Source organism: Pseudonaja textilis, chromosome 1 (assembly GCF_049901715.1).
Source record: "Pseudonaja textilis isolate UNSWEBS1 chromosome 1, rPseTex1.2, whole genome shotgun sequence".
Lineage (NCBI taxonomy): Eukaryota > Metazoa > Chordata > Lepidosauria > Squamata > Elapidae > Pseudonaja > Pseudonaja textilis.
Window position 1 is genome coordinate 220,403,493 of NC_141990.1, and position 27,902 is coordinate 220,431,394.

General features: G+C 41.3%; 1 protein-coding gene across 4 annotated transcripts in view; it reads right to left on the reverse strand.

Annotated features, from left to right (window-relative positions):
* Positions 1–256: 256 nt before the first annotated feature.
* Positions 257–27,902, reverse strand: part of LOC113441099 (protein lifeguard 3-like) — a 50,980-nt gene continuing 23,334 nt past the window's right edge. Inside the window, exons 2-12 of one of the 4 annotated variants that reach the window (XM_087920566.1) lie at positions 14,767–14,884; positions 11,113–11,177; positions 9,756–9,820; positions 8,994–9,047; positions 6,497–6,547; positions 6,269–6,308; positions 5,558–5,595; positions 3,703–3,790; positions 2,796–2,891; positions 1,665–1,718; positions 257–823 (exon numbers count right to left, since the gene is read on the reverse strand). In XM_087920566.1, coding sequence (XP_087776692.1) covers positions 677–823; positions 1,665–1,718; positions 2,796–2,891; positions 3,703–3,790; positions 5,558–5,595; positions 6,269–6,308; positions 6,497–6,547; positions 8,994–9,047; positions 9,756–9,820; positions 11,113–11,177; positions 14,767–14,872 — 804 coding nt within the window. In that variant the 5' untranslated portion in view covers positions 14,873–14,884 and the 3' untranslated portion in view covers positions 257–676. Of the gene's footprint in view, positions 824–1,664; positions 1,719–2,795; positions 2,892–3,702; positions 3,791–5,557; positions 5,596–6,268; positions 6,309–6,496; positions 6,548–8,993; positions 9,048–9,755; positions 9,821–11,112; positions 11,181–14,679; positions 14,885–27,902 lie in introns of all 4 variants that reach the window. The other 3 variants (XM_026707909.2, XM_087920565.1, XM_026707908.2) reach the window with 3 other exon arrangements.

A 27,902-nucleotide genomic window follows, 5' to 3' on the forward strand; every position in this document is an offset into this window, starting at 1 on the left:
ATTCCCTCAGTTCTTAATGTTGCTATATACACTGACAAAGGAGTGGCTATATACTCATTTCGTCTTGAATGGAAATGAAACTGTGAATAAGGACTTCAATAGTCTCCGGTTTCCAATCACACAGTAAATTCCTCCTTCGACGACAAAGCAAATTAACTTCTCCTTCAGATCATGCAAAGGATTGCTAGAGGACCATATTCTTAGTTGAGCAGGTAAGCAATATACCCTCTCCTTACATAAATACATGAAAGCTTAATTCAAAAATATATATTTTATTTGCACTTATGTAATAGAGTCTTGCAACAATAGATTTTTTTAATTAGAAGAATCGTCTGCACCTTAAAGGCTGACAATAATACAATAAATGGGTAAGTTAAAAGACTGCAATACATCATATCAGAGTGGTAATACATACTACATTCATTATTCCCAGGCACAAGTTAAAAGAAGGATATGCCACATGTGGAAATGCAGAAGCAAAACGAAAAGATTAAAATCCATATCTCACTGAATACAAATATATGGTTCCTTATTATGTTTCTGGGTCCACTCTGAATCCTTCCTTGGCATTTATACATTGGCTGGAGGCAAGCACATAACAGTACATTAGAGCCAGAAAGGTGTTGCTTCCTGATCTCTGGGGAAGATTGTCAAAGTCTTAAATAGTTTCATCCATCTAATCTCTGCTGCCCACAATCTGCAAGAGGAAGGTGAAGATATAAACAATGTCTGTGTAGATCTTGAGGGCGCCATAGACGTACTCTTCAGGGCTGATAGTGTGCTTCCTGTTGCCCAAGACCAGTTGAGTATCATAGGCAAGAAACTGTAAAAAGCCACAAAGTAGCAGTTAAGTTAGAAGGGACAAGAAATTATTCAACAATAAAAACCATTCTCCTTGCCAAGAGCTACATCACAAAAGAGGGAAATGCATTCCAATATCTGTAAGTCACAATCAGAAAGGATGCACGATGCAGTGAGTCAATGCCTAAATCTACTCAAGAGTTTTCCAAAGTTCTTCTCTCTCTCCTTATTTACTTCCATTCGATTTTAAAGAAGAGCCATTTCCCTTCCACCCCCTCCCTCCACCACTCCTCCAAATTTCAAATGCAAGTTTTTACAAAATGCTAAAAAATAAGCAAATAAAAATATAATTGAAACAAAACAAGTACGAATCCTTTTAAAGACAACAGGAAAGTTACAACTGGGTAAAAAGTATTTTCAAAAGACACTTGGGAATAGTATAATTCTGAAGCCAAAAATAGAATCATGTAAAAATAAACCCAGAATTTACTATTCTAGCACTTGGATTTAATTTACACAGCAGAGTAGATCCAATAAGGGAAAATTATTCCAGTTCTATTTGTAATCACAACATATTGATTCATTCCATAGTTCAAAATCCGTCTCCTTTTCTAGATATTATATAGCACCCCCTCTAAATATAGGTAAAGACAGAATCTTTACAGAGATAACCTATAAACTTTATAAAAGCGATCTCATTTCTCTACTGATGCACCCATGGACCCAAGTAAAAATATACCTTCAAGAGAGGACAGCATTATGATTGTAATTATAATTCTAGTTTTGCACATATTTTGCTTAATTTTAGATTTGTGTGACAGAGGATGGATAACTAAGTCTACAGAAGGCAACTTCCTACTAACCAGAGTGAAGGCGATTGCACCAATAGATGCATAGAGCATATGGAGCCAAGGAACCTGCAAAAAGAAGAAAAAAAATGAAGGTGGTCTACATCTAATTTTATTGGTTTGAATTTAATTAACTCTAACAACAGATTTTTCCAGACTACAGCACAAGTAATAGAAGAAGGGAATCATTATCAACTCATCATTCATTTTAAGAGACAAAAGTTTAGGGCAGGAATCTTCAAACTTGACAGCTTTAAGACTTGTGGACTTCAATTCCCAGAATTCCTCTTCCTGTCATGTTAGCTCAGCAATTCTGGGAATTGAAGTCCACAAGTCTTAAACTTGCCAAGTTTGAAGACCCTTGCTTTAGGGCTATTAATTACTCAACAATAGATCCTGTCTCCATGTTCTCTCTTACTATGTGGTCTCTCAGAGCAGTAGATACAAAGACTGTTGTTTTTTTATGATTCATTTTTATTAGTTTACCAAAGTATAAAATACAAAGAGAAATTTTAAAATCATAGAAAACTGAGGGGGAGAGAAAAAGAAAAAAGGAGAAAATATGATGTAAAGAGAAAAAAGAAAAGAAAAAAGCACCTACTCCCAACTCTCTTTAGCAGAGTAAAAGAACATTACAACCTCAACTTTCCACTTTTACACAACAATATATACTAGCCATTTCTGTAGCAACAAACCTATCTAATCAGTAGAAACAAAATCAAAGTTTCATTTTTCCCCATTTTGCAAGTGTAAAGTCCGGAAGCAATTTCCAAATAGAAGCAAAATTAAATATATTCTCTTTGGATAAAATAGTCAATTTAACCATCTCTGCTTCTCCTTGCTGTGGGGAACAGCGCATGCTTCTGTTTACTCATTACTTTTTATAAACTGTCATAAGGCTGTGTTGTTTTGATTTCCATACTGTGAGAGATCATAATGGTTGGACTGGGTTGTTGAAAACAGGAGATGAACTTGGAAACTGAATCCCAGTTCAGAAGCAACATGTTAACCACTATAGTATCCTGGTTCTAGGAGAGGTTCTGGGACAGGAATACCCTTCCAAATGCAGTAAAATTATTCAGAGTCACACATCTAAAAGGACCATTGGTCCCCAAGCCGATCCAATTTCTACCAATAATTTCTTACGTATTTGAAGGACAGGACTATGGCTGTGATAATTCCAGTCACCATGACAACGATGCCCAGCACACAGAACAAACCAGTGCAGGATGTGAAATCCACCTGCCAATGAAAACAAGACACGGTTTGGGAGAAGCTGGCATATAGCAGGTCACCTTTTGTGCACAGAGAATTAGCATCCTTTGTAGGAAATTCCTTAGCTTCACCACCCCCTTATATAAAAAGTGCCCAAGCATATGCATAGACACATTAACACCATACTGAAATGATATTCAAAATGCAAAGTGTGTAGGAAGAAGATTTGTAAGTTTTGGTTCTCATATGTATTATGCAACCAACAATTTTCAAAGAAACCCTAAAACTATGTAAGAACCTTGGAAGGAATGGGAAATATTAAAAAAAAAAGCATAAGTACTTCATACACATTTTACTATGCCTGCTAAATATTATTTCAAATTGAGATGATTATGATTGTGATGAACACTGAGAAAATCTATTGGAAAGTGTTATTTCTACATTGCTGTGACTGACCGTATGCCCTTCCTAATGGCGAAGGAACTATTCCTTGATAGTTATATTTAGTGTATATTGTGAACTAAAAGACAGCTGCCTTTTATGCATAGTGATTCTACAGAAATGTAAGAAATCCTTGAATCTGAGCCATTTTGAGCTTTCACAAATCTGAGCCATTTTGAGCTTTCTTGCCTCAGACAGAAGGGTTCTGATGTTGAATCAGCCAAATTTTAAGATCCAAATGAGCATTTTTGAGCCTGAAACAAAACAGCCCATCTAAAGCACAGATTTTCAACTTTATCAAAAAGACGCAAGAAACTTTTGGTGTCAACACTGGAGGAATCCAATCTATGTATCATCGAACAATGCTGACATTGCTTCAGAGAAAGACACTTCTCACCTTTGTCTGGAAACAGAAGATGGTAACAATTATGGACACAATCGCTGTAATGAGCAGAGCAATTAGAACAGCCTTGGTAGAGTACATGCTGCAAAGAAAGAGTTAAATAGAATAATTTCATCACATGATAATTTCAGTGGTTCTGTTTTCTTAGTTAGTTAGATATGGAAGGAACTATACAGTAATAAAACAGCACTTTGGCCAAAGTGGTTTGTTCAAGTTTATGCACAATTTGGGGTACCTGAAATTCTTTTACCTATATCAGAATCCCGAATTAAATATGGGTGGTGGAACATGAAATATGCAATTCAATTTGTGAACAGAGTTTCTTTGGTAGAATTCCTTAGTGATCTCTTGCAGCTGCCCTTGAAGACCACTTGAAAGCTACACAAATCCAGAATGCTAAGGTAGGCTCACAAAATGCCATCCTCCGTGAATTGCAGTTGAAAATCAAGGTGCTGGTTGTTATTTACAAAATCTCACACAGAACCAGGTCTTAAGGATAAGGATCTATCACCGATTGTCTCTGCCTAACAATATTAGATGCTCTGTGTTAGATGGCATGCTCTAGATCCCATTTGTTAAACAGTACCATCTCATAGGACCTAGGAAGTATGCCTTCTCTGTCCTGCCGAACAGTATCCCCCCTGAGATCTGGATGGGCCAACCCAGCTGGTGATTAGAAAGCCCCTGAAGGCCTGGCTCTTCCTCCACCAATAGGCCCAGAATGTTACATGAATTGTGAAATGAATTTTGACCTCAACGCTAGAGATGTACACATGTTCTTTTTTTTCAATTTTCTTTTTCCTCCCTGGATTGTAATTATTTAGATCTTTGTTGCTTTTAACATTACTAGCTAGCTTGAGTCATCAGCAAGGGGGTGGCTAAATATATAAACGCATCCCTATTTTTGTGCCATAGAACCTCTTATCCGGAGTTTCTCTGAAGATGACTTCAGTATGATACGCCGAGCTTCAACAATGATCAAGGCACTTCTCCATAAAGTGTTTCCATCACTCCTGGATCAATACACACTTCTGTGATCTTACACATTACCTCTTCAGCAGCCTAGCAGAATCTAGAGTTTACTTATGTGTAGCTGCTATGCAAGCAGAGCATCTCTGCAGCCAGTTTTTAGTTGAAAATGCTGTAGTTCTCTGAGATGGAGGGAGCTCTTGCCTCACTCCATTCATCCCAGGTTCTCCTGGTTCAGTCACCCTCTTTAACCCTTTAAAGAGGATGGGGCATCTCCCCTCAGCACTCCCAGCAGAGGGAACAAGATGACATCAACAAGATTTAGTCAATTTCAATGGAAGACTTGAACCTGCAAACACTAGGCTGGTCGCCTTCTCTAAAGAGAAGAAAGAAGCTTGCTTTGAAGCTTCAGGATTTGCAGCATCTCAGATCAAGAGAGTGATTTCTCCACTTGTTTTCAAGGCTGATAGATCTGAAGACAGACCCATACGGTCTTTAAATGTTTTGGATAAAATGGAAATGAACACAGTAGTAGTAACAGCATGTGTATCATCTCCCAGTCAACCATGAGATACAAATGAGGAAAGAGTTGTTGTGGAAACGGGGCTTCCCTATATATCAAAAGGTGGCATCATTTTATCTACAATTCTCCCTTAAGCATTTATTTAATAAAGTTATTTTCTAAAAACTGAATTGCTAAGTGTTGAATAAAATTATAACAAAGATGTTGCTGAAATAGGTACCCAGAACTGAGGTTTGTTTTCTTCACAGAAGTATTGGATAGCCTTCCATGAAGTACACACTCAAAATATTTAGGCAGAAACCGAGCTTAATTGAGCAGACAGAAACAGAATAGACATAGACTACTATTATACTTTACCTAGCAATGGTGCCTGTCATGAATCCCATCGCTAGTGTCTAAGAAAGAAGAAAAAGAAGATGACCAGCTGGTCTCCATGCAAATATGCACGCATATACACCAATAATCTTGCCTTCTACTATCGAGTGTGTTTGATTTATAAATTTCAGATTTCAAATGGCAGGCTCAATGTCTCCCTTTGTCTGTACATGCAGGAAATCTTCTCTTTATCCAAGATGGCACTGGATGTCTATGCTGACTACTACCGTGAAGCAATTCTTGACTGATGGCTATTATTTTTCAGTGTGCATTTCAATTTATGGATTTTTGTTTGTTTTTATGGTAACTGTGTTATCCTTGAATTGTATTACCATTAGCAACCTCTGATTCTTTTTTGCCACAAGCCAACAGTTTATTCCGTAGTACTTAAGTTTCACTGCTGCCCATTTCAATGTCAAAAACACATCGCCCTATATATCCATCTCATTCTACTTTCAAGCCATGACTGGATCTGTGCCCTAATACTAGTCCTTGATTTCAACTTTGAACCTCTCAATTTGATCTTATTTGCACTTTTGAAAGGATACATGGGAAACAGAAAAGCACAGTGCAATATTTCAAAAAGAAGGCAAAACAATGACTTAGTAATGATGCATTTTTAAAGTCCAACCATCCTACAAAGGGAAATTCATGTAATTTCAGCCACAATTCATAACAAAACCATTCACTTACAAAGATAGACAGAAGGATGAGGTTCCATGGAAAACGTCTCCTGCAAGAAATCAACAAAACCAGATCAGTTCAGCAATAGGGTTATTTTGAGGGGACACAAGACATGTTACGATTTCTGCTGTTAGATGTCCATTTATATCAAAAAGTATTGATCAATGAACATAAATCAACTGAAGTGAATTGATTCCCATTCAAATCCAAATGCCAATATATCTAGCATTAACTCACCGTGGGCCCTCACAACACACCAGCACCAGGTAAGTGACCAGGAATACAGCACTGGGAAAATAAAACAAGCATTATATTATTTTCAATACATCCTTGGCAAGAGCTTGGCACTCTACTGCAAAAAACACAAAGGCTATAATCATTTTGCAAATCTTCTACATCGTGGTATTATCAGGGGACTTGAGAGCACTTTGCTTTGCATCTTCAACATCAAGAAGTGCTATGTGCTTTTCTTTGCATCCTGCATGTCTGAGCAGTGTCAGATCTCACTGCAAATATTTTTATGTTATCTTTATCCCATCACTTGTAGGTGACTGGCTACAGCACAGAGTCAAGTGAACAGCTGCAGGAACTGAGTATGTCTAGTCTGTCAAAGAGAAGGACTAGGGGCAACATGATAGCAATCTTCCAATATTTAAGAAGTTGTCATAAATAGAATAGAATAGAATAGAATAGAATAGAATAGAATAGAATAGAATAGAATAGAATAGAATAGAATAGAATAGAATAGAATAGAATAGAATAGAATTCTTTATTGGCCAAGTGCGGTTAGACACACAAGGAATTTGTCTTCAGTACCTAAGCTCTCAGTGTACATAAAAGATACAAGGGATAAATCATGATCATAATCATCATAAATACATTCATCATGAATCATAAGATACAACACTTAGTGATAGTCATAGGATACTAAATAAGCAATCAACATAAATCATACTAGGAAACTAAATAAAACAATATAAATTGTAAAGACACAAGCAACAAAGTTATAGCCATAAGTAGAAAAGGAAATAGGTAATAGGAAGGATGAGAATAATAATAGTAATACAGTCTTAGTAAATAGTTTAACAGTATTGTGGGAATTAGTTGTTTAGCAGAGTGATGGCACTGGGGGAAAAACTGTCCTTATGTCTAGTTGTTCTGGTGGTGCAATGCCCTATCACATCATTTTGAGGGTAGAAGTTGAAACAATTTATGTCCAGGATATGAGGGGGCGGGGTGGACTACCTATTCTTCAAAGCACCTGAGGGCAGAACAAAAAGTAATGGATGGAAACTTATCAAAGGAAAATCCAACTAGAACTAAGGAGAAATTCGACAGCAAGAACCATCAGTGGAAGGGCTTGCCTCCAGAAGTTGTGGGTTGGGGGTTTTTAAGAAGAGATTGGCTAGTAATTTGTCAGGGTCTCCTGCGTGGGCAGAGTTCCAAGGTTCCTTCCAACTCTGTTATTCTGTATTGTGTATCTTCATCCAGCCTGAGGATCATGACAGAGTCTCATGTTTAGTTTCATCCGATTTTCACCAGCTCTTCCCAGATATCAAGTAAGATTTTTAAGGAGGGAAAAAAAGTGCTTTTACAATTACTTTGAAAAGCTCAGAAAATCTTTTAGCCGCATCAACTGATAGAAGAAGCAGCATTAATTCTTCTTTGCCTCTAAGGTCAAAGCAACAGATGTTTTCTTGGTTAATCCTAACCCTTCATGAGGACAGCTATTCTTATCTGTTAACCTAAACAGCCAACGTTTCAGAAGATACTAATACTAATAGCGTTAGGACTATACAAATTTAATTTTTTATATGTGTAAAATACAATTTAAAATTTTCAACATGGTTTATGATTATATAAAGCTCCTGAAACCCTTTTTGTGCGTGCGCCGTATTTGTCTTTGATAGAAAAAGCCTCATACATCTGCATAAAGCAGAGGTCCCCAAACTTGGCAAGTTTAAGACTTGTGGACTTCAACTCCCAGAATTCTCCAGCCAGGTATGCTGGGAGTTGAAGTCCACAAGTCTTAAAGTTGCCAAGTTTGGGGACCCCTGGCATAAAGAATCATCTCTAACATACTGTCCTTCCCATAGGATAAATTCATTGTTAACTTTATCCTACCAAATCTCAGTGCCTGAGTGTAGTGATTAAAGACACTGGGACAGAAGCTGGGACACTGTCAATTCTACTTCTGTCTCAGGAAAAAGCCAGTGGAGTGACTTTGAGCCATCACTCTCAACCTGGGGAAGAATGCAATAGCAAGCTACTTATGAAAAATGTTGCCAAGGCAATTTCATGGACTTGTTCAAGTAGTCACCAGGAGTCAAGATTGCCTTGAAAGTATAAAATTATACAGTATAGCAAAGATTTCCAGCATGAGGTAACCAGCTTCCCATGAGATGTATATGATAGAACACATCCATTCATATCTATCAAGAGCCTTGGCAGCTGGATGTATCACTGTAGTAATGCTCTGTAGAAAGGGAATGAACTCACATAATATAACTTAAGCCAATGTTCAGGCAAATCGTATAAAGCTCAAGCCCACTAAATGTTGCTCAGCTGCAAGTTTATCATAGGTTTTTTTTTTTCCAGAATAGCCAATGGGCATAAATGCTGGGAGTTGGGATTGCAAAACTTTTAGAGAGCCACAGGTTTCCCAATTCTGCTATAAAGTTAAGAAGCATAAAATAAATCCTCTAAGCATATAGAAGAAAAAAATGGTACTTACTAGGATGCGTAGTACACGGCAACATTACGCCTCACAAAACCTGACACAGGTTCACTGTGGAGATTGAAAAAAATTATATAGAAAATACGTTACCGGTGGTTACATCAGATATGATTTTAACAAAGAATATTTTGTTCCCCTCTCCATTCGGGACACCACGGTTTTCTAAGAATATCTGGTGGTTCCTTCATTTTCCAATCTTTTTCTCCCACACTAAAAAACCAACAAACCCCCAAACCAAACCTCACAGTTTCCCATGTATCATAAAAATTACAAAAACAAACTGACACTAGTCAAAATTCAGCCAGAAGCGCATTTATTCACAAAATATATTTTAGTAAGTGCTGAATACAGACACAACTTGGCCAAGTGCACCACAAGCAGGTATGCAAGTTATGCATTGCACAAAGATGCCATGACATGGGAGGGGGATGCCAAGCGATGAGAATGACAGCAGAAGGAGCCTACCCAGTTACTGTTCCGTGGGTCTGGACAACAAAAAGAAGAACAAAGTACTGGGAAATCACAGCTGCCACCTGACGTAACTTGATGTTCTGGAGGTGAAAAACTTTTTGCACAAACATCAGCGGTGGTCCTACAGCTATCTACTTGTCCCCTCCCTACACATAAATGCACATATATCCAGTGTTTCTATCTCACTAAACATCCTCCATTCAATCCTGGGTTGTAGCAGGATGTGGAAGCATAGTTGGCCAATTTTCACATCCAGAGAATAGCAGAACTGATCTTAGAAATACTTACACAAAGGTGAAGATTGCAATGATGCCTACTGTCACAAGCAACTGCACGGAGATAATGCCATAAACCTGGGAATCAACAGATAAAGGGCATCTGTGTAAGAATGGATTGCTTCAACTAGCCAAACAGCCTTTCAATTATACCTCTGTAATTGAAGGACTTCCTTAGAACTATGTGCAATGTTATACTAACAGCATAGAAAAAGAGAATTTGGCTTGTTGCAACCACTCCCTTTTTATATAACCTAACAGATATTATTGGCTTCAAATTCTTTGGTTGCAAACCATAGTTTTCTTATCCTTGTCTCTTATCCTGGAAAGATGACCTGGTGTCCTTTGGAATTCAGCTCCTATCAGTCCTATGACAACAGCATGGGATTGTTTGAGTTGTAGGCCTGAACATGGCAGATTGACTACCCCTGTCTGAGAGGGATGCAAATCTAAATGGCTATCACCTATCATGCTCACCTAAACGAAAAGCTAGGGATGTAGTTTCAAATAGATCTTTGTCTTCCATGACAAAGAGGGGATAGGCTGCTGCTTTTTCTTGTTATTAATGTTTTTGCATCAAACATTTTTATTAAGTTATAAAGTTACTGTAAAATACAAAAATAAATAAAAGAGCAGTGAAGTGGGAAGGAAAGGGGGAGAGAGAAGTATTAGGAAAAGAAAAAGAAGCATTAACTTCCGACTCTCTCTGTTGCAGTAGAATAGAGCGGGGTCTCCAACCTTGGCAACTTTTAAGACTTGTGGACTTCAACCCCCACAACTCAGCTTTGCTGAGCTTTGCTGAGCTTCAACTCCACTTTGCTGGCTGAGGAATTCTGGGAATTGAAGTCCTCAAGTCTTAAAGTTGCCAAGGTTGGAGACCCCTGGAATAGAGCATTAACACTAACATCAAATCACAGTTTTTATCCCCCATAATAATAATAATAAGTCACTTCTATAAAGATCTATCAATCTAATCTGTTGGTGCTGCTTCTTGAAATTCCAGGTTTTGGAGCAAGCACTTGGGAAAGCGAGTAATCCAAAAGCAAAAGGAAAAAAAAAACCCAAATGCACACTGGTACATTAGTGTTTCTTATTAATAAGCCTGTTGCACTTCCTGATAGGAATTCCCAAACCTTTCAGGTACAGATCCCTCCTGCTGATCACGGTTTTTCATCTTCCAGTGCAAGGCGGGATATCTTGGTCTTGTTATCAAAGACTATTTGAAACACTGATCTTCCCTGGACAAGTCTGTATATTGCCGTAATGTGAACCCAGAGTTGTTGTTGTTGTTGTTGTTGTTGTTTTCAAAAGCAGCATTCAAGAAAGCAATTTTCAACAAGATCAGTGCACGGCGGGTGCCTTCAGCTTACCTTGCGGATAAAAGTGTGCCTGACTTTCTTATCATCCCAATCGGCCACATGGAAATCACTGTTGACTCCTGAATCAATGACACAGAAAGACAAGATTTCATGGCCTTGCATATTGGTGCCATTCTTCAGACAAAAAAGAAGAACAGGCCAGCAAGCTCTTCTCTCTTAAAGTGATAGGGCACTTTCAAAACTGGCATACCATATCCACAAAGCGATAGATAAGTATACAAAACCATTTCTATAAAAGGCTTGTAATAATTCAAAGGACACGGCTTCACCCTGCCTATAGCAACTCCTTGACGTCCATGACAGATTAATTTGCCTCATGCTTTCACATGGATCACAAGATTAGTTAGCGCCAAGTTATTGCTTACAGCTGCAGAATATTCTTCCTTATAAATTATCTTTACACTGTGCACATTTATTGCACAAAGTCCCTTTTCAAAGGCATTTCTATTTCAAGATCTTTGTCTTGAGAATCAGTATATTTATATTCAGCATATATCATTCGTTTGGTTCTTAGGAAACACTTATGGTATTTTAACCTAAACTTTTTTCTTTCTTTCTTCACAAAAGAAGATAAAATCTTTACAGGTAGCCCTCAACTTATAACTATAACGGAGCCTGCCTATGTCAGTTCTAAGCTGTGACAGTCATAAAGTGACCTGATTTTTCAACACTTTTGGAGGGGCAGCAAATGGACATTGTTCGCTATGAGCCATGGTGCCACAGTGGTTAAGAGTGCAGTACTGCAGGCTACTTCTGCTGACTGCTGGCTGCCTGCAATTCGGCCATTCAAATCTCACCAGCCTCAAGGTTGACTCAGCCTTCCATCCTGGTTAGTAAAATGAGGATCCAGATTGTTGGGGGTGCAATAGGCGGACTCTGTAAACTGCTTAGAGAGGGCAGTAAGTCTAAGTTCTATTGCTATTGCTATGGGGCCAGTTTTTGGCAAAAATGTTGTAAAATGAAGTCATGTGACCACGACACCTATAAATGCCTGAAAATGTAGGCCAGTTGATCAGCACTCAAAAGATGGTCATGTGGTGATGGTGGTGGACCGCCATCAGAACCTCGGACTCAAGTTATAAATTGGTTTGGGAGGGGTCTGTTGTAACTTCAAATGGTCATGGTGGTAAATCAAGGATTGCCTGTATATAAAATCTTTTAAATATAAACTCATATTGTATCATATTTAATTTTACATTAACACCCTGGATTCTACTAATAATAAGCTGATATTTATTACTATTACTTCATGTTTTCATGTTTAGAAAGTGCTAAAACCAGTCACAATACACTGAATACTGTAGTAAGCTCTAGGTTTTAACCCGTCTGACTGAAACTGTACCTGGGTAATTAAAAGTTGATAATAATGTACTAATCTGTGTGTAGTCATATTTAGATTGATGTAAGTCATTCCAATCCACCTAACCAAACCCATTTCCTCAATGCTGGAGTTCAGTCTCTGCTTTGCAAAGGCAAGGAGAAAAATCAGTAAGCTGAGATTAAAAAAAGACAGATCAGAAATAAAAGTTAAAATAAGCACACAAAAAAAAGTAAGAGAACACCTGTCTGATCTTGATGAAAACAAATCACCGGGGCCTGATGGATTACATCCCAGAGTTTTAAAGGAGCTGGCAGAGGTCATCTCAGAACCACTGCACCATATCTTTCAAAAATCCTGGAGCACTGGGGAACTACCAGAGGACTGGAAAAGAGCTGATGTGGTTCCCATCTTCAAAGAAGGAAAAAAAACAGACCCAGGAAACTATAGACCAATCAGCCTAACATCAAGACCCAGGAAGATACTGGAAAAGATAATAAAAAAACCTGATCTGCCAACATCTAGAAACAAGTAAAGTAATAACTAGCAGTCAGCAAAGGTTTGTTAAAAACAGATCATGCCAAACCAATCTTATTTCATTCTTCAACACAATGACTAAATTAGTAGACCAGCAAAATAATGTGGACATAATATATTTAGATTTCAGCAAGGCATTTGACAAAGTAGACCACAACCTACTTCTTAGTAAGCTAGAAAAAAGTGGAATAGATAGCACCACCACTAGATGGACTCCCAACTGGCTGGCAAACCGTACTCAACGAGTAGTCCTTAATGGGTCTAAGTCTGCATGGAAGGAAGTAAGCAGTGGGGTGCCACAAGGTTCCGTCTTAGGCCCAGGACTCTTCAATATCTTCATTAACGACTTAGATGAGGGAATAGAAGGGGAACTTACCAAATTTGCAGATGATATTAAGCTGGCAGGAATCGCTAACACCCAAGAAGATAGGCTCAAGATCCAGATGGATCTTGACAGACTAGAACACTGGGCCATATCTAATAAAATGAAATTCAATATGGAGAAAGGTAAAGTCCTACACTTAGTACAAAAGTACACATATAGACTAGGTGAAACCAGGCTCAATAGCAGTAATTGTGAGAGGGATCTTGGAGTCTTAGCGGACAACCAGCTAAATATGAGCCAGCAGTGTGCAGCAGCCGCCAAAAAATCTAATGCAATCCTAAGTTGTATTAACAGAGGGATACAGTCAAGATCAAGGGAAGTACTAATACCACTCTATAAAACCTTAGTAAGACCACACCTAGAGTACTGCATCCAGTTTTGGTCACCACATTATAAAAAAGATGTTGAGACTCTAGAAAAAGTACAGAGAAGAGCAACCAGTATGATTAGGGGACTGGAGGCTAAAACATACAACGAATGGTTGCAGGAACTGGGCGTGGCTAGTCTAGTAAAGAGAAGGACCAGGGGAGACATGATAGTAGTCTTCCAATAGTTGAGGGGCTGCCACAGGGAGGAAGGGGTCAAGCTATTTTCTAAAGCTCCTGTAGGCCAGACAAGGAATAATGGATGGAAACTGAACAAGGAGAGCTTTAACCTGGAAATAAGGAGAAACTTTCTGACAGTGAGAACAATCAACCAATGGAACAGCTTGCCCTTGGAAGTTGTGGGAGCTCCATCACTTGAGACCTTCAAGAAGAGATTGGACTGCCATTTGTCAGAAATGGTGTAGGGTCTCCCGCCTGGGTGGGGGGTTGGACTAGATGACCTACAAGGTCCCTTCCAACTCTGATTATCTGTAATTCTTTGTTTGCACAAGGCAGTCACTTCAATTTAAGCAGAGAAGTAATTGGAGAGGAAACAGATATAGCAGCAGATGACATAATGTATTCTCTATAATTTGGGTTAAAATTATGAAATTAAATATTCTGACATATTTTATATATATACTCCTCATACCGTGCTTGTTCTTTCCTTCTTCATTCTCCCAAACACTTTCTTTTTTATCTTTTTTTTTTTTTAGAATGCAAACTTTAGAATAGCATGCAGACAGTCTCATGCTTTTCAATATATTTACCGCATTTCTAAATGGCTGTTTTTAAGGATAAAACCAGAGTGTAACATTTTAGCCTTGTCTACTCTTAAAACTTGCAATTGTGGAAGCTTCCACTTTTATCTCTTCTCTCCTTCTGCCGCTGCCCCACTCATTACCCCGCACATCTTATCAAGAGAGAAAGAAGGAAAAAAACCTAAGCATTACCAAAATTCATAGGTGGTGTAGGCACAGGAGGAAACGGCTGGGGGTACCCTCCTGGGTGGGAGTAGCCTCCCGGTTCAGGATACCCACCGCTATAGGGTGGTGGTTGTGGATAAGCTCCAGGATATCCTCCCCCTGGTGGAGGATAGAGGGGGTTCCGATCTTCATAGCTTGGAGGAGCAGACGGATGTGACATGTTGTTTCAGCACTGAAAAAACAAAAAGGCATTTTTTTGGGTCAAGCCCTAAATGAATACCATGCAAATCACCCTTCCCACCCTTTGTATCCTGTTTAGACAACCTGTCATTCCAAGAGCATTCCACAAAATGGCCAGCAGAGGGAGCCAACATCAAAGTAAGAGGAGTTAAGAACCTTGTAAGGTTTACATAGTACAGTGCCTCTGTTTGTCATTGTTTCCTGGTGTAGCTTGCCAGAAATGGCAACAGAGAAAGGGGCTTTTCTCTGAGGCTTCCTGTGGGTCACACTGGATTCAAGGCTGATTCACGAAATAAATAGTTTGCCCTTCACTGTCTAAATCTATTTTAAAACAGGTTAGAGTGCAAAATATGAAGAAAGCAAATATACTTGAAGGCCCCATAGCTTTGGACTGTGACATACATATATCAACGTAATTACAATCAAGAGTGAGAACATGAGAACCTTCAGTTTCTTTCATAACAGATTTTATTAACTACAATTGTGATGTACAGTATCTCACAGAAGTGAGTACACCCCCTCACATTTTATAAATATTTGAGTATATATTTTCATGTGATAACACTGAAGAAATGACACTTGGCTACAATGTAAAGCAGTGAATATACAGCTTGTATAACAGTGTAAATGTGCTGTCCCCTCAAAATAACGCAACACACAGCCATTAACATCTAAACTGCTGGCAACAAAAGTGAGTACACCCCTAAATTATAATGTCCAAATGGGGCCCAAAGGGTCAATATTTTGTGTGGCCACCCTTATTTTCCAGCATTACCTCTTGGGCACAGAGTTCACCAGAGTTTCACAGGTTGCCACTGGAGTCCTGTTCCACTCCTCCATGACGACCTCATAGAGCTGGTGGGTGTTACAGACTTTACGCACCTCCACCTTCCATTTCAGGATGCCCCACAGATGCTCAATAGGATTTAGGTCTGGAGACATGCTTGGCCAGTCCATCACCTTTGCCCTCAGCTTCTTTAGCAAGGCAGTGGCTGTTTGGAGGTGTGTTTGGGGTTGTTATCATGTTAGATTACTGCCCTGCATCCCAGTCTCCGAAGGGAGGGGACCATGCTCTGCTTCAGTATGTCACAGTACATATTGGCCTTCATGGTTCCCTCCATGAATTGTAGCTCCCCAGTGCCGGTAGCACTCATGCAACCCCAGACCATGACATTCCCACCACCATGCTTGACGGTAGGCAAGACACACTTGTCTTCGTACTCCTCACCTGGTTGCCCCCACACACACTTGACACTATCTGAACCAAATATGTTTATCTTGGTCTCGTTGGACCATAGGACACGGTTCCAGAAATCCACGTCCTTAAGTCTGCTTGTCTTCAGCAAACCATTTGTGGGCTTTCTTGTGCAACATCTTTAGAAGAGGCTTCTTTCTGGGACGACAGCCCCGCAGACCAATTTGATGCAGTGTCTCATATAAGGTCTGAGCACTGACAGGCTGATTCCACCCACCCACCCCTTCAACCTCTGCAGCGATGATGGCAGCACTCATACGTCTATTTCCCAAACCCAACCTCTGGATATGACGCTGAGCATGGGCACTCAATTTCTTTGGCCTACCATGACGAGGCCTGTTCTGAGTGGAACCTGTCCTGTTAAATTGCTATATGGTCTTGGCCGCCATGCGGCAGCTCAGTTTCAGGGTCTTGGCAATCTTCTTATAGCCCAGGCCATCTTTATGTAGAGCAACAATTCATTTTTTTTTTCAGATCCTCAGAGTGTTCGTTGCCATGAGGTGCCATGTTGAACTTCCAGTGACCAGTATGAGAGAGTGAAAGCGATAACAGCAAATTTAACACAACTGCTCCCCTTCACGCCTGAGACCTTGTAACACTAACGAGTCACATGCCAACAGGGAGGGAAAATGGCTACTTGGGCCCCATTTGAACATTATCACTTAGGGGTGCACTCACTTTTGTTACTCACTTTTGTTGCCAGGGGTTTAGACATTAACGGCTGTGTGTTGGATTGTTTTGAGGGGACAGCACATTTACACTGTTATACAAGCTGTATACTTACTACTTTACATTGTAGCCAAGTGTCATTTCTTCAATATTGTCACATGAAAAGAAATACTTAAATATTCACAAAATGTGAGGGGGTGTACTCACTTCTGTGAGATACTGCATATGTCAGAGAAAAAGGGACTGGAGGAAGGAGGGAGGGAGGGAAAGTATATAAAAGGGAATGTTAATATGACTACACAGGGACATGAATAAACAGTCACCTGTTTCTTCACCTGGGATAAGCCAGATTAACATCCTAGAGGTTAAGGAGGGCTCCAATTTTCATGCAAGCTACATGGCTGCCTTCAGATTAGCGGGAAAAGGAAGAACGGAACAATCTAGTGGTAGCATTCTTCTCTAGGGTATGTATGATATGCCTTCTCCTTTCCGTCATCAAATGTTAATGTAAAAGCCATGCGTAGCCTCTTCATTTCAAATACTATTGACCCCCAGGCAGTATGAAACACAAAGACTGATTTTAAAACAACCCTCCTAATCATGACATGAAAGTAGCATGTCCTTATGATCATTCCAAAGGTGCTTCCAGAGCTGAAGCAGCTTTTTGGGTGAGAAGTGAAACATCTTCAAAGAAAAACCAGAAAGTCCAGTTGCCTCTTGAAAAAGCACCTTTAGGACAACTTTAAGGACCTGGATGGTTTGAGAATCTCCACAGACACGTCCTTATGATGTTGCTTTCATCCAATCCCCAGAACAAAACTGAAATAGCTTCACCTTGATCTTAGCTATTCCAGTTTTAATGCAGCATTAAAAGTTTTTTCTACACTCAATTTTGATTGTGGATATGATTTGGCACATCTGGACAGCCGGTTTGGTGTAGTGGTTAAAGCATCAGGCTAGAAACTGGGAGACTGTGAGTTCTAGTCCCACTTCAGGTACAAGTCAGCTTAGTGAGCTTGAACAAATCTCTCCACTCTCAGTCTTCTTAAGAAGCAGACAAGGGAAAGCCACTTCTGAAATGGTGCCAAGTTCTAGTTCAAACGGATGCCAGGAATAAAAAAAACCCTAAAGGCACACCAACACAAACTCAATTTGCTTCACTTTACCAAAGATATGGTTGCTAATGTAGCCAGAGGGTGAAATCTGCCTAGCAACCATTGATAGCTTTTGGCTTTTCTCCCCTGGTGACTGCTCTCCCAATTTCTCTGCTTGGCTCAAAGGAAATGCTGCCTTGCCTACATAATGACTGGTGCTTTGGCAGATCTTATACAAATTCCTTATAGCACTAGCACTTAAGACTTATATACCGCTTCACAGTGCTTTACAGCCCTCTCTAAGCAATTTAGAGTGTCAGCATGTTGCCCCCCGACAATCTGGGTCCTCCTTTTACGCACCTTGGAAATATGGAAGGTTGAGTCTACCTTGAGCCTGGTGAGATTCAAATTGCAATCAGCTGGCAGTTAGCAGAAGTACCCTTCAGTACTGCACTTGAACCACTGTGCCATTTCAGCTCTCAATTATAAACATCAGTTTATAGAGTTTTTTTTAAAAGAGTATTAGACTGTATTTCAACACACTGTTTACCCATCAGCCAGATTAATTCTAAATACAAGTTTAGCTTCACAACAGCACTAAATTATGTTCAGAAATAATCCTACTGACAACTCAGAGGTCTAGGAAGAGCTCCATATCTGTCATCTGATAATCCAGCAATTTTGGAGTCCCAAAATTGGTTTGAGGAAGTACGCAAAACACCTCAAATAAATAAATAAAACAAAGATGTGATTCTAAGCACCTGCCTTTTCTTGCCCGAGTCTAGATTAAAGTGCTTAGTAGTTGTTTTCCCACTGGCAGGTGATGCTTAATAGGAGGACAATAGAGGATTCTACCAATCATTTCCCGTAAATCAGGACAAATCCTTGTCCCACTTTAAATCAGCAAGGATGGCCTCAGAGTGTTCCTACGGCAAAATAATGATAGCCAATGAGAACAGCACAACGTGTACCTTCACTTGCTGGCAGTTTAAGGAACGAAGAATAGCCCTTTAATGGGGCTTTCTGTTTTGCCTTTCTGTTTGGAATACAATGTCCCAGGTGGCCAGGTCTAAGTTCTCTACCTTTTTCCTATTAGATTAGGGAAGGACAACCTTTGGGGGAACCAGGACCATACTTAACATTTCCAAGATGGGGAAGGCTCAGTGATAACAAGGAGGGTTAAGTTTGGCAGTGGAGACTTTTTAGATGTATTATTTTATTTATATCCAGCCTTTATTATTTTTATAAATAATTCAAGGTGGTGAACATATCCAATAGCTCTTTCTCCTCCTATTTTCCCCAGAACGGCAACCCTGTGAGGTGAGTTGGGCTGAGAGTAGTGGTGGGATTCAATTTGTTTTTACTCCCGGTTCTGTGGGCGTGGCTTGGTGGGTGTGGCAGGGGAAGGATACTGTAAAATCTCCAGTCAGAGGTAGGATTTGCTGGTTCTCCAAACTACTCAAAATTTCCGCTACTGGTTCTCCAGAACTGGTCAGAACCCGCTGAATACCATCTCTGGCTGAGAGAAAGTGACTGGCCCAAAGTCACACAGCTTGCTTGCATGGCTAAGGTGGTACTTGAACTCAATGACTTCTGCTTTCGAGTGTCCTGCCTTAACCATTAGATCAAACTGGATTCCTTGCTCTAGAATCAGGGTGTCCAGAATCTGAGCTTTAGAGACTTGGCCACACAATTCTAGAACCAGTTCCTTTCATCTCTGGAAATGTCATTTGGGATGTAAAAAGGGGTTAAATATCTTTTTCTTTGATTAATGGATTAGTGCAGGGTCCATTGGTTGCCCACTCGTATTTGGCTGACAGTACTAAGTTACCACCTGTTTTAAATAATATAAATTCAAGGTACTGTTTTAAACTTACTGTTATATTGAATTGCTCACTTGGTACCGGGCTCTTTGATTGATTTGGAATTATTTTGTTGAAGAAGAATACTGGTAATAAAACCAGTTTGAATGTACCATGGATTGATTACAAGAAGGCATTTGACTCCCTGCTATATGATTGGATAATTAGGTGCCTAGAAACACAGAGGTCAGTAGAAACATCAGACTTTTGTGCAAAAATTAACAGGTCAATGTAAATCATGGCTGTTGGTCAATGGTTATGGATCAGGAGAGGCTAATATCAAGACAGGAATCTTTCAAGGAGATTTGTTTTCACCACTACTGTTTGCTATTGCATTGATTTTTCTGTCAACAATACTGAACAAGTCAGTCCATTGCTATCAAACCTCAAAACCATTTGCCAGGCTATCACACCTACCCCCTTTGCTTAGATGATTTGAAGCAAAAAACCCTCCAGGTGGCATTGTACATACGTGTCATAGAAGATTTACGAGACGCCTGGATGGTAAGGATGACCTGGTCTGTAAGACTGGCTTCTCTTAATAGTTGCCACTCAAGCACCACATGGTCAATTTGAACCACTGGGGATCTGGGTGGAGCAGTGTCCCCTGATGTAGTGAGATCATGTGGTCTGGAATCCTCCAGGGAGTGGCTACAGACAGGTTCACCAGATCTGCAAACCAGGGTCTCCTGGGCCAATGGAGGGGGGGGCTAGAAGAATCAGCTCTGCCTGTTCCTCCAACATCTTCCGAATGAATGCCGGAATGATGGGGAGAATTGGAAAGGCGTAGAGGAGACCAGTGGGCCATCTGCTCCAAAGTGCATTGGTCCCCTCCGCTCCCTGAGAAGGAAACCTGGTGAAAAATCTGTCTACTTGAGCGTTTTGGGGAGAGACGAAGAGGACTACCTCTGGGGTCCCGAACCTGAGGAAGAGATCCCTGAAAATGGACTGGGGAAGGGACTGTTCTGTGTGGGCAACTGGGCTCCTGCTCAGCCCTTCGGCCTGGGAGTTGTCAACTCCCGAGATGTGGTCTGCTGTAATAGACAGCAGATGTCTCTCTTCCCACCTCCCCAACCTTTCAGCTTACCTCATGAGGGCCCTGGACTTTGTGCCCCCCTGCCAGTTGACGTGCACCTTTGCAACCATGTTGTCTGTCAACACTAGCACACGGGACCCCACTATCCTGTCCCTGAAATGTTTCAGGGCTAGATAAATGGTTCTGAGTTCTAGCCAGTTTATGCGCCTAGTCCTGTCTAACAGGGACCAGATCCCTTGAGCCATGAGACCCTCCATGTGGGCTCCCCAACCCAGGAGACTTGCATCAGTGGTGATGATCAGTCTGTCTGGTTCCTTGAACAGGAGACCCTTCAAAAGGGCTGGGGAAAGCCACCACTTGAAGGAACAGAGGACCTCTGGAGAGAGCAGGACCGTGGCAGATGTGTGGCTGGTTCCTGCTCCTTGAAAAGGGAGCAGGAACCATTGTAGAGCCCGTGAGTGTAGCCGTGCCCACAGAACAATGCCTATGTATGAGATCATTTTGCCCAAAAGTTTGGACAACAGTGACAGGGAGACAGTGTGTTGACATTAGACCTGTCGAATGATCTCGATAAGGCTCTGCCCTCGGGCTGGAGACAGAAAAACTTGACACAGAGTTGTGTCGATGAGGGTTCCCAGATGGAGCAATCTGGTTGTTGGGAAGAGATGGCTTTTCTTGGTGTTGATGGAAAACCATGGTACTGGAGGCAATGAGAGTGGTTTGAAGATCTTGATGGGCAGAGTGGATAGAGGATGACAGGATCAAGATATCGTCCAAGTAGCATTGGATCCTCACTGGAACAGACCGAAGCGAAGCCACCAATGCTGCCAGTAACTTTGTGAAGACTCTTGGGGCAGATGAGAGCCTGAAAGGAAGGGCCCGATACTGAAAGTGGGAATTCTGGTAACAGAAACGGAGGAACTGGCGATGATGAGGCCAGATGGAATGTGGAGGTAAGTCTCCGTGAGATCAGTGGAAAAGAGGAGATCGCCCTCCCAAACACTCTCCAGAATAGAATGCAGAGTCTGCATTTTGAAGCGCCTATATGGGATAAACTCATTCAGAAATTTTACGTCGAGAACGGCTCACCACCCCTAGAGGCCTTAGGGACCACAAAAAGCCAAGAATAAAGCCCATGTCCATGTTGTAATTCAGGGACTGGTTGAATGGCCCTTATATCGACCAGGTGACTAATGGCCGATTCCATAAGTGCCCTTCGTGAACTGTCCTGGGAAACGAGGCAGAGTAGAAATTTTTCTGGGGGTGGTGATAGAAATTCTAATTGTAACCCCGACCTTACTGTATTGAGTACTCAGGCGTCTTTCATTGACTCCTCCCATCTGGAAGCAAAGGAGGCCAAATGACCTCCGATGGGAGGGGAGAACGAGAGATTATTTAGAACGACGGAAGTAGTGACTCCCTCCCCCATGAAAGGGCCATTTACCCACAGCTTGTTGTCTGCCGGTAGCCTCATGGCATTGATTTTGATGCTGAGAATACGCTCTCTGAGGTCTGGAGAAGCAAGAAGCGTTTTCAGGCTTGAATGAGGGAGGCCGGTATGGGGTAGGGTGGAAGTCTGCCCTCTTTCCTGTCGATGAAAGGACTTCCCTTTTGTCTTTTGTTTCAACAACAAATGGGTCAAGGGCATCTCCAAACAGCTTCTCATTGGTCCATGGGGCAGAAGCTAGTTTCCACTTTCATCGAGGCTCCGCTTGCCAATTTCATAGCCATAGCAGTCTCCTAGCTGCCACTGATGATGCCATGGCCCTGGAAGAGAACTTGGTGTCACTGAAGGTGGAGTCCACCAAGAACTCTGCTGCTGCTATGATCTTATTGAGGTCTTGATGTGACCTACAGTCTGATGGAGGTATGCGGCCTTGAAATTGGCATAGCCAGTGGATGGAAGACCTTGTAAAGAATGATGCAGCAATCGAGGCCCAGATGGCCCAAGCCGAGGCTGGATGGTTATGCTTCAGTGTTTGTTCGAAGAGTTTGCCTTTAGTACGTCCTGAGGCTCAGTTGGAGTGCTTGAGGAGAAGGAGGCCACAACTGGGGCGTCTACTGGGGGAACTACCAGAGCCATAGCTAAAGAAGGACCCATGTTGTAGAACCGTCTATCTTGGGATGATGGGCGGGGGCTGCAGTGGGGAAGGCAAACTGTTCCTTGACTAAGTCAAGAAAGATGATGGGGAAGGAAGGACCTCCGAATGAACAATGGGTTTTGAGAAGAGGGAATCCCCATGCTCTGATTGTACTACTTGAGGCAATTTCCTCCGCTGACAACTGGGCTGTTACCAGTGCCTTGAGTAGGAAAGGTTTGAATAAAGCGGATTTGAATACAAAAGCCAAAGGAGGCTGATCAGGCCTCAGATCTTCCTCTTCCTCCGAGAGGTTGGGGTCCCAGATTTCTCCCTCTTCCACCAGATCAGAATCAGGGGAGGGGCTGCGCTCAGATGATTCCTCACACTCTCCCTGAGTGAGGTCCACTCCTTCCGCATAAGTAAGATGGACCCTTTGTTATACACAGCAAACTAGTCCCCTTTGGGGAATCTGCACTGGAGGAAAAGCCGGGAAGGAAGTCTGTCTGAAGGCCTGAAGATATGTTGAAGCCCTTCGGCCAGACCCTGTCTGATGGCTAAGGAGACTACTTTGTTGATGTCAGAAGATCTGCCACTCGATGGAGGATCCAGGGACCGAAGACCTGCTGCTGTTGGAGTAAAAGTGACCTCTGGTCTTGATCAAGAGCTGCTTTGGGCCATGGATGGGATAGATGAAGAAGAAAGATCTCGGCGAAGTAGAGACCTGACCTGCTCAAGTCTTGAGGTCCTGGTTGGATTTTAGGTCACTCTGGGGACCAGGATTGGAGGTGGCTAAGAGGAGCTGAGGTATCTTCCCTCTCCCTAGAAATAGCTGGCTGAACAACTAGAGGATTGGCTGGTTGGGAAGCCTGTTGTAGTTGACCCCTCATCTGCTCAATAGTTTTGTTGAACTGCCTTTCTAAGGCTGCATGCCTTCATTTCTCTGCCTTTAATTCGGCCTGGAATGTTTTCTTAGGGCCCAAAGCTTTGGCCCTAATCTTGGCCGCCACCTCCCTTTGAACAGACTGGGAGCGTTGTCTTCTTCTCTTTCTTTTGCCAGCTTGGGGGCCTTGAGAGATCAGGCCTGAAGGCTCTGTGTGGGCCTTGTCTTGATCCATAGTATGAATAAACAGACACAAAGGTGCTGGAAGTGTCACTATGTGTTGTCTATGCAGTAGCCTGAATAGGAGCTTATGAATAGTAGAAGCTGGCCTTTGGGGGATGATGCCACCTAAAATGGCCACTCGTTACTTTCTTTAGAAGAAGCTTTAAAAATGGCCAGCTTGCCATGTGTGGTTGAAGAACAAGTCTCCAAATTGGCCACTCGCAAGAACTACAGGCTACGCAGGGGTTAAATCGCTCCTTAGGCTGTAAACAGCCCCAAACGGCAATCAAGTGAAAATTTGCAATCAGCTGAGAGGCAGCTGTTATCTCCAATGTGATGTTTATGATAGTGGCAGCCGAAATCACTGAGGGAAGACTGTGGGGGAGGATCAAGGGTTACTCCCTACTTTGAAGAAAACATCGAATCCACGGCATTGCAGGAGAGTGTAGCCCCACTCTCCTGAAGGCACAGCTGCACCGGTTCCCGGGGAGCTATGCCAATGATGAAGATAGCTTTCACTTTTGCTGCTAACTAAACTGCTTTTAGAGACACCAGCTTGTGGTCATCAAAAGAAGCTGAGTCAAAGCTGGGGGGTTTCTCCCACAGGCTGCTACTTTTATACTAGACGGACCCAGCTTGATGATGTCATCAGGAAGAGTCATACCCATCCTGGGCTCTCGCAGCAGCATGGAGAATGACAATGAGTGATGGCCTTCATCCATGCAGCAATGTTGACCAACTCTAATTATTTGGGGAAATAGGTGGGAGCAGAATATTGAGAATATATCAGACACCTGAAGAAGAAAAAAGAGCACTGGAAGAATATCTAAAGAATATGAAGAAGAGGCACCAAAGCTAGTACACCATGAATGCTGACTGATTACTAGAGAGACCAAACTAGCCTACAAGAAAGTTCAAGTGAAGAATACAAAAGAGACACAAGCAAGACATTACTTGGCCATTACATTAAAAAAAAAAGATGGGCAAGCAGATAACAAAACCTAGCAATGACTAAGAGCAAGAAAATTGAAGTTCCTCCTTTTATTATACATACTTATGTGATCGGCCAAAATGTTAAACAGTCCTCCTTCAGCATGTCTGGGTGCAATGCAGAAAATACTTAGCAGTCTTCCCTGGATAGAAGATTTGCTAGGCATATGAGAGATTGTACTGCTTATATAACACAACTGTGACATTTGTAAATAGTGGCAGTTAGGAATTATTATCCAGGGCACAGAGGAAGAAATAGGTCACCGTTCCTGGATGAATTGAGAAAACAGGTAATTTCTTCTTGTTGTTAGCATATCTCATATCTAGTCGTAGCAGTAGCTTATGCAAACGTATGTCTCATGTTGTCCTTGTTCTTTTAAGCAAACCTATAAAATGCTCAAAAGGGGCTATTCATGCCCAGAATAGATGCACAGATGTATTTATTTACTTAATGAACTGGGACGCCATCTTCCAGGGAAAGTCCATCAGGGAAAGTCCTCAGTTACCACGGAACATTGTGTGACCAGAGCAAACAGAAGTCCGGTGACAAATTGTAATGGAATGTATGGATGACATTGTGGAAAGAGGGGAAGAGGCACCGCCTAGGAAACAATTGGACCAGAGAGGCAGGAAAATGGTCAGAGGAAGAAACTTAGGAAGGGAAGGATCCATCCTAAGGGATCAAGCCGTTCAAAGTGGAGGCAGGAAATGTGTGTCTTTAGACTTGCAAGATTTTGTTAAGGTAGCCTTACAATAAAATAGAATTAGTTCGTTTTGTTGTGTTTCCTGTATGGTTTATTTGAGGGCTGACACATATCGTGGTCTAACTTGACCGAAATATAAACTGCCTTCGGATCTTCTCCCTAGTGGGACTGTGCAATGGTCCCCAACCTTTCTAGCACCAGGAACTGTTTTTGCGGAAGACAAATTTTCCATGGACCACAGGGGGGAATGGTTTCCATGCAACCTAGTTCCTGCGCATGCGCAGATGAACATTTGCTTGTTTGCCCGCTGCTTGTGCAGCCCGGTTCCTAACAGGCCACGAACAAGATATCGGTCTGTGGCCCGGGGATTGGAGACCCCTGCTGTAATAGATATCTAGAATGCTATCATTCCCAAATTTTGTGCATTATGATTTTCCTGGAAACTGAATCACCTCAAGTGGAACATAGAAGAAATTTTTAAGCTGAATTGGGAGGGTGGGGAGAGCTAGTTCTTCTCCCTCACTCTGCTGCTTCTGGGTCAGAGCATTGGTAAGTTATCGGTGTCTAAACCAAGGGTTCCTGATTTTTTTAGGCAAGTTTTACATTTACATGAATTTAGAGCATATTTATGGCAGGGGTGGGATTCAAATTTTTCAACAACCAGTTCTGCGGGTGTGGCTTAGTTGGTGGGTGTGGCTTAATGGTCATGTGACTGGCTGGGCATGGCCAACTCCAATATCACTCACATTGAGGCATGCATCTCCTCGCCTAGCCTCTCATGACTGTGAGGATGCTGCAACAGTCATAAATGTGAAAAATGGTCATAAGTCACTTTTTTCAGTGCCATTGTAACTTTGAATGGTCACTCCAAACAAGCAAAGTACCAGCAAAGGAAGGGGAAAAAACTCCAGAGACGTTCCTGAGACAGGAAGTCTAGTCCTGCCAAGAATGTAATAAGGGTTAACGGAGAGGCAGTTTTTGTAAGCAACACCAGAATGTTTCCTTCCTGCCTTCCTTACAGGATTAGGCCAGTAATTTATTCTAACAACTGGTTCTCCAAACTGCTTAGAGTGTTAACAACTGGTTCTAGCGAATAGGTGAGAACTGGTAGAATCCCACCCCTGATTTATGGGCACTCACCTAAAATGTCTGCCATGGGAAGTTCAGTTATCTACAGTATGATCAGGCCCATAAAGCAACTTCTCCTACTCATCCTATCTTACTTCTTGCTCTCAACTGATCCTTTTATTTCATTTTTTTTTCTGGCAGATGGGTAAGTTTTTAACAGACCACTGAGCTACACTCATCCATCAATTTCTAAAGCATACCTAAGAGTATTTAAATGTAAATGTAAATGAAGAGATGCCGGTTATTGGTGCTTTGCCACATTCCCATGTACTTCTTTATTAATTAAAATAAATTACAAAAAAACAATAAAGTGAGAAAATGGCGGGTATATATTTGCTTGCAGATATCCTGTGGAACATCTCCAAACTTAAACATACACAGAGAAAGCATTCACAAGCCCAGTTGTTACTTTTATAAATTTCTTTTCTAAATTGAAAAAAATCAACAAACATTTTTCTTTGGAAAGGAAACTTTTATGCCTTATGTTTGTTGTTAGAGGAAAAGAGTTTATGAGTAAATTCACTGCAGTTACACACCTCTTGGCTAATACATTTAGGTACAAGAAATTCAAGAAACAATTACTGCACACTACTTAAAATTCATCTAAGTGGATATAGCAGCTCCTGCTTCCCTTTAGGGGAAAAAAACAAAACTCATTTCATCAGTGATGCATTCTTCTTAAACCAGGATATCCCAAACTGGGGGGATGAAACCCCCTTGAGGAGATTCAGACAGAGTTCAGGGGAAGTGTGAACGTTTTTTTTATTTTTTATGTCTTCATTTTTTAAAAAATTTCATCATATTGTTTTCATTGTTTCTGTGTGTGTTCATTTTGACATCCGGAATTGAGAGGAAGTGTCAACATTAAGATTAGGCTAAAAGAAAGTGTGGTGGCAGAAAGTTTAAGGAACTCTGCTTTAAATGGAAGTATATCTAAAGAAAGTGGCATATGTGGAGCCCCACAAAGAACACCTTGTAAAGGGAATGTACATTTCTTTAGAGGAAGCAACTACAAGAAAGAGCCTAGGTGGATACTGACCAACCATAAATGCACTAAGTGGCAAATCTACAAATGAAAGAAAATGGCCT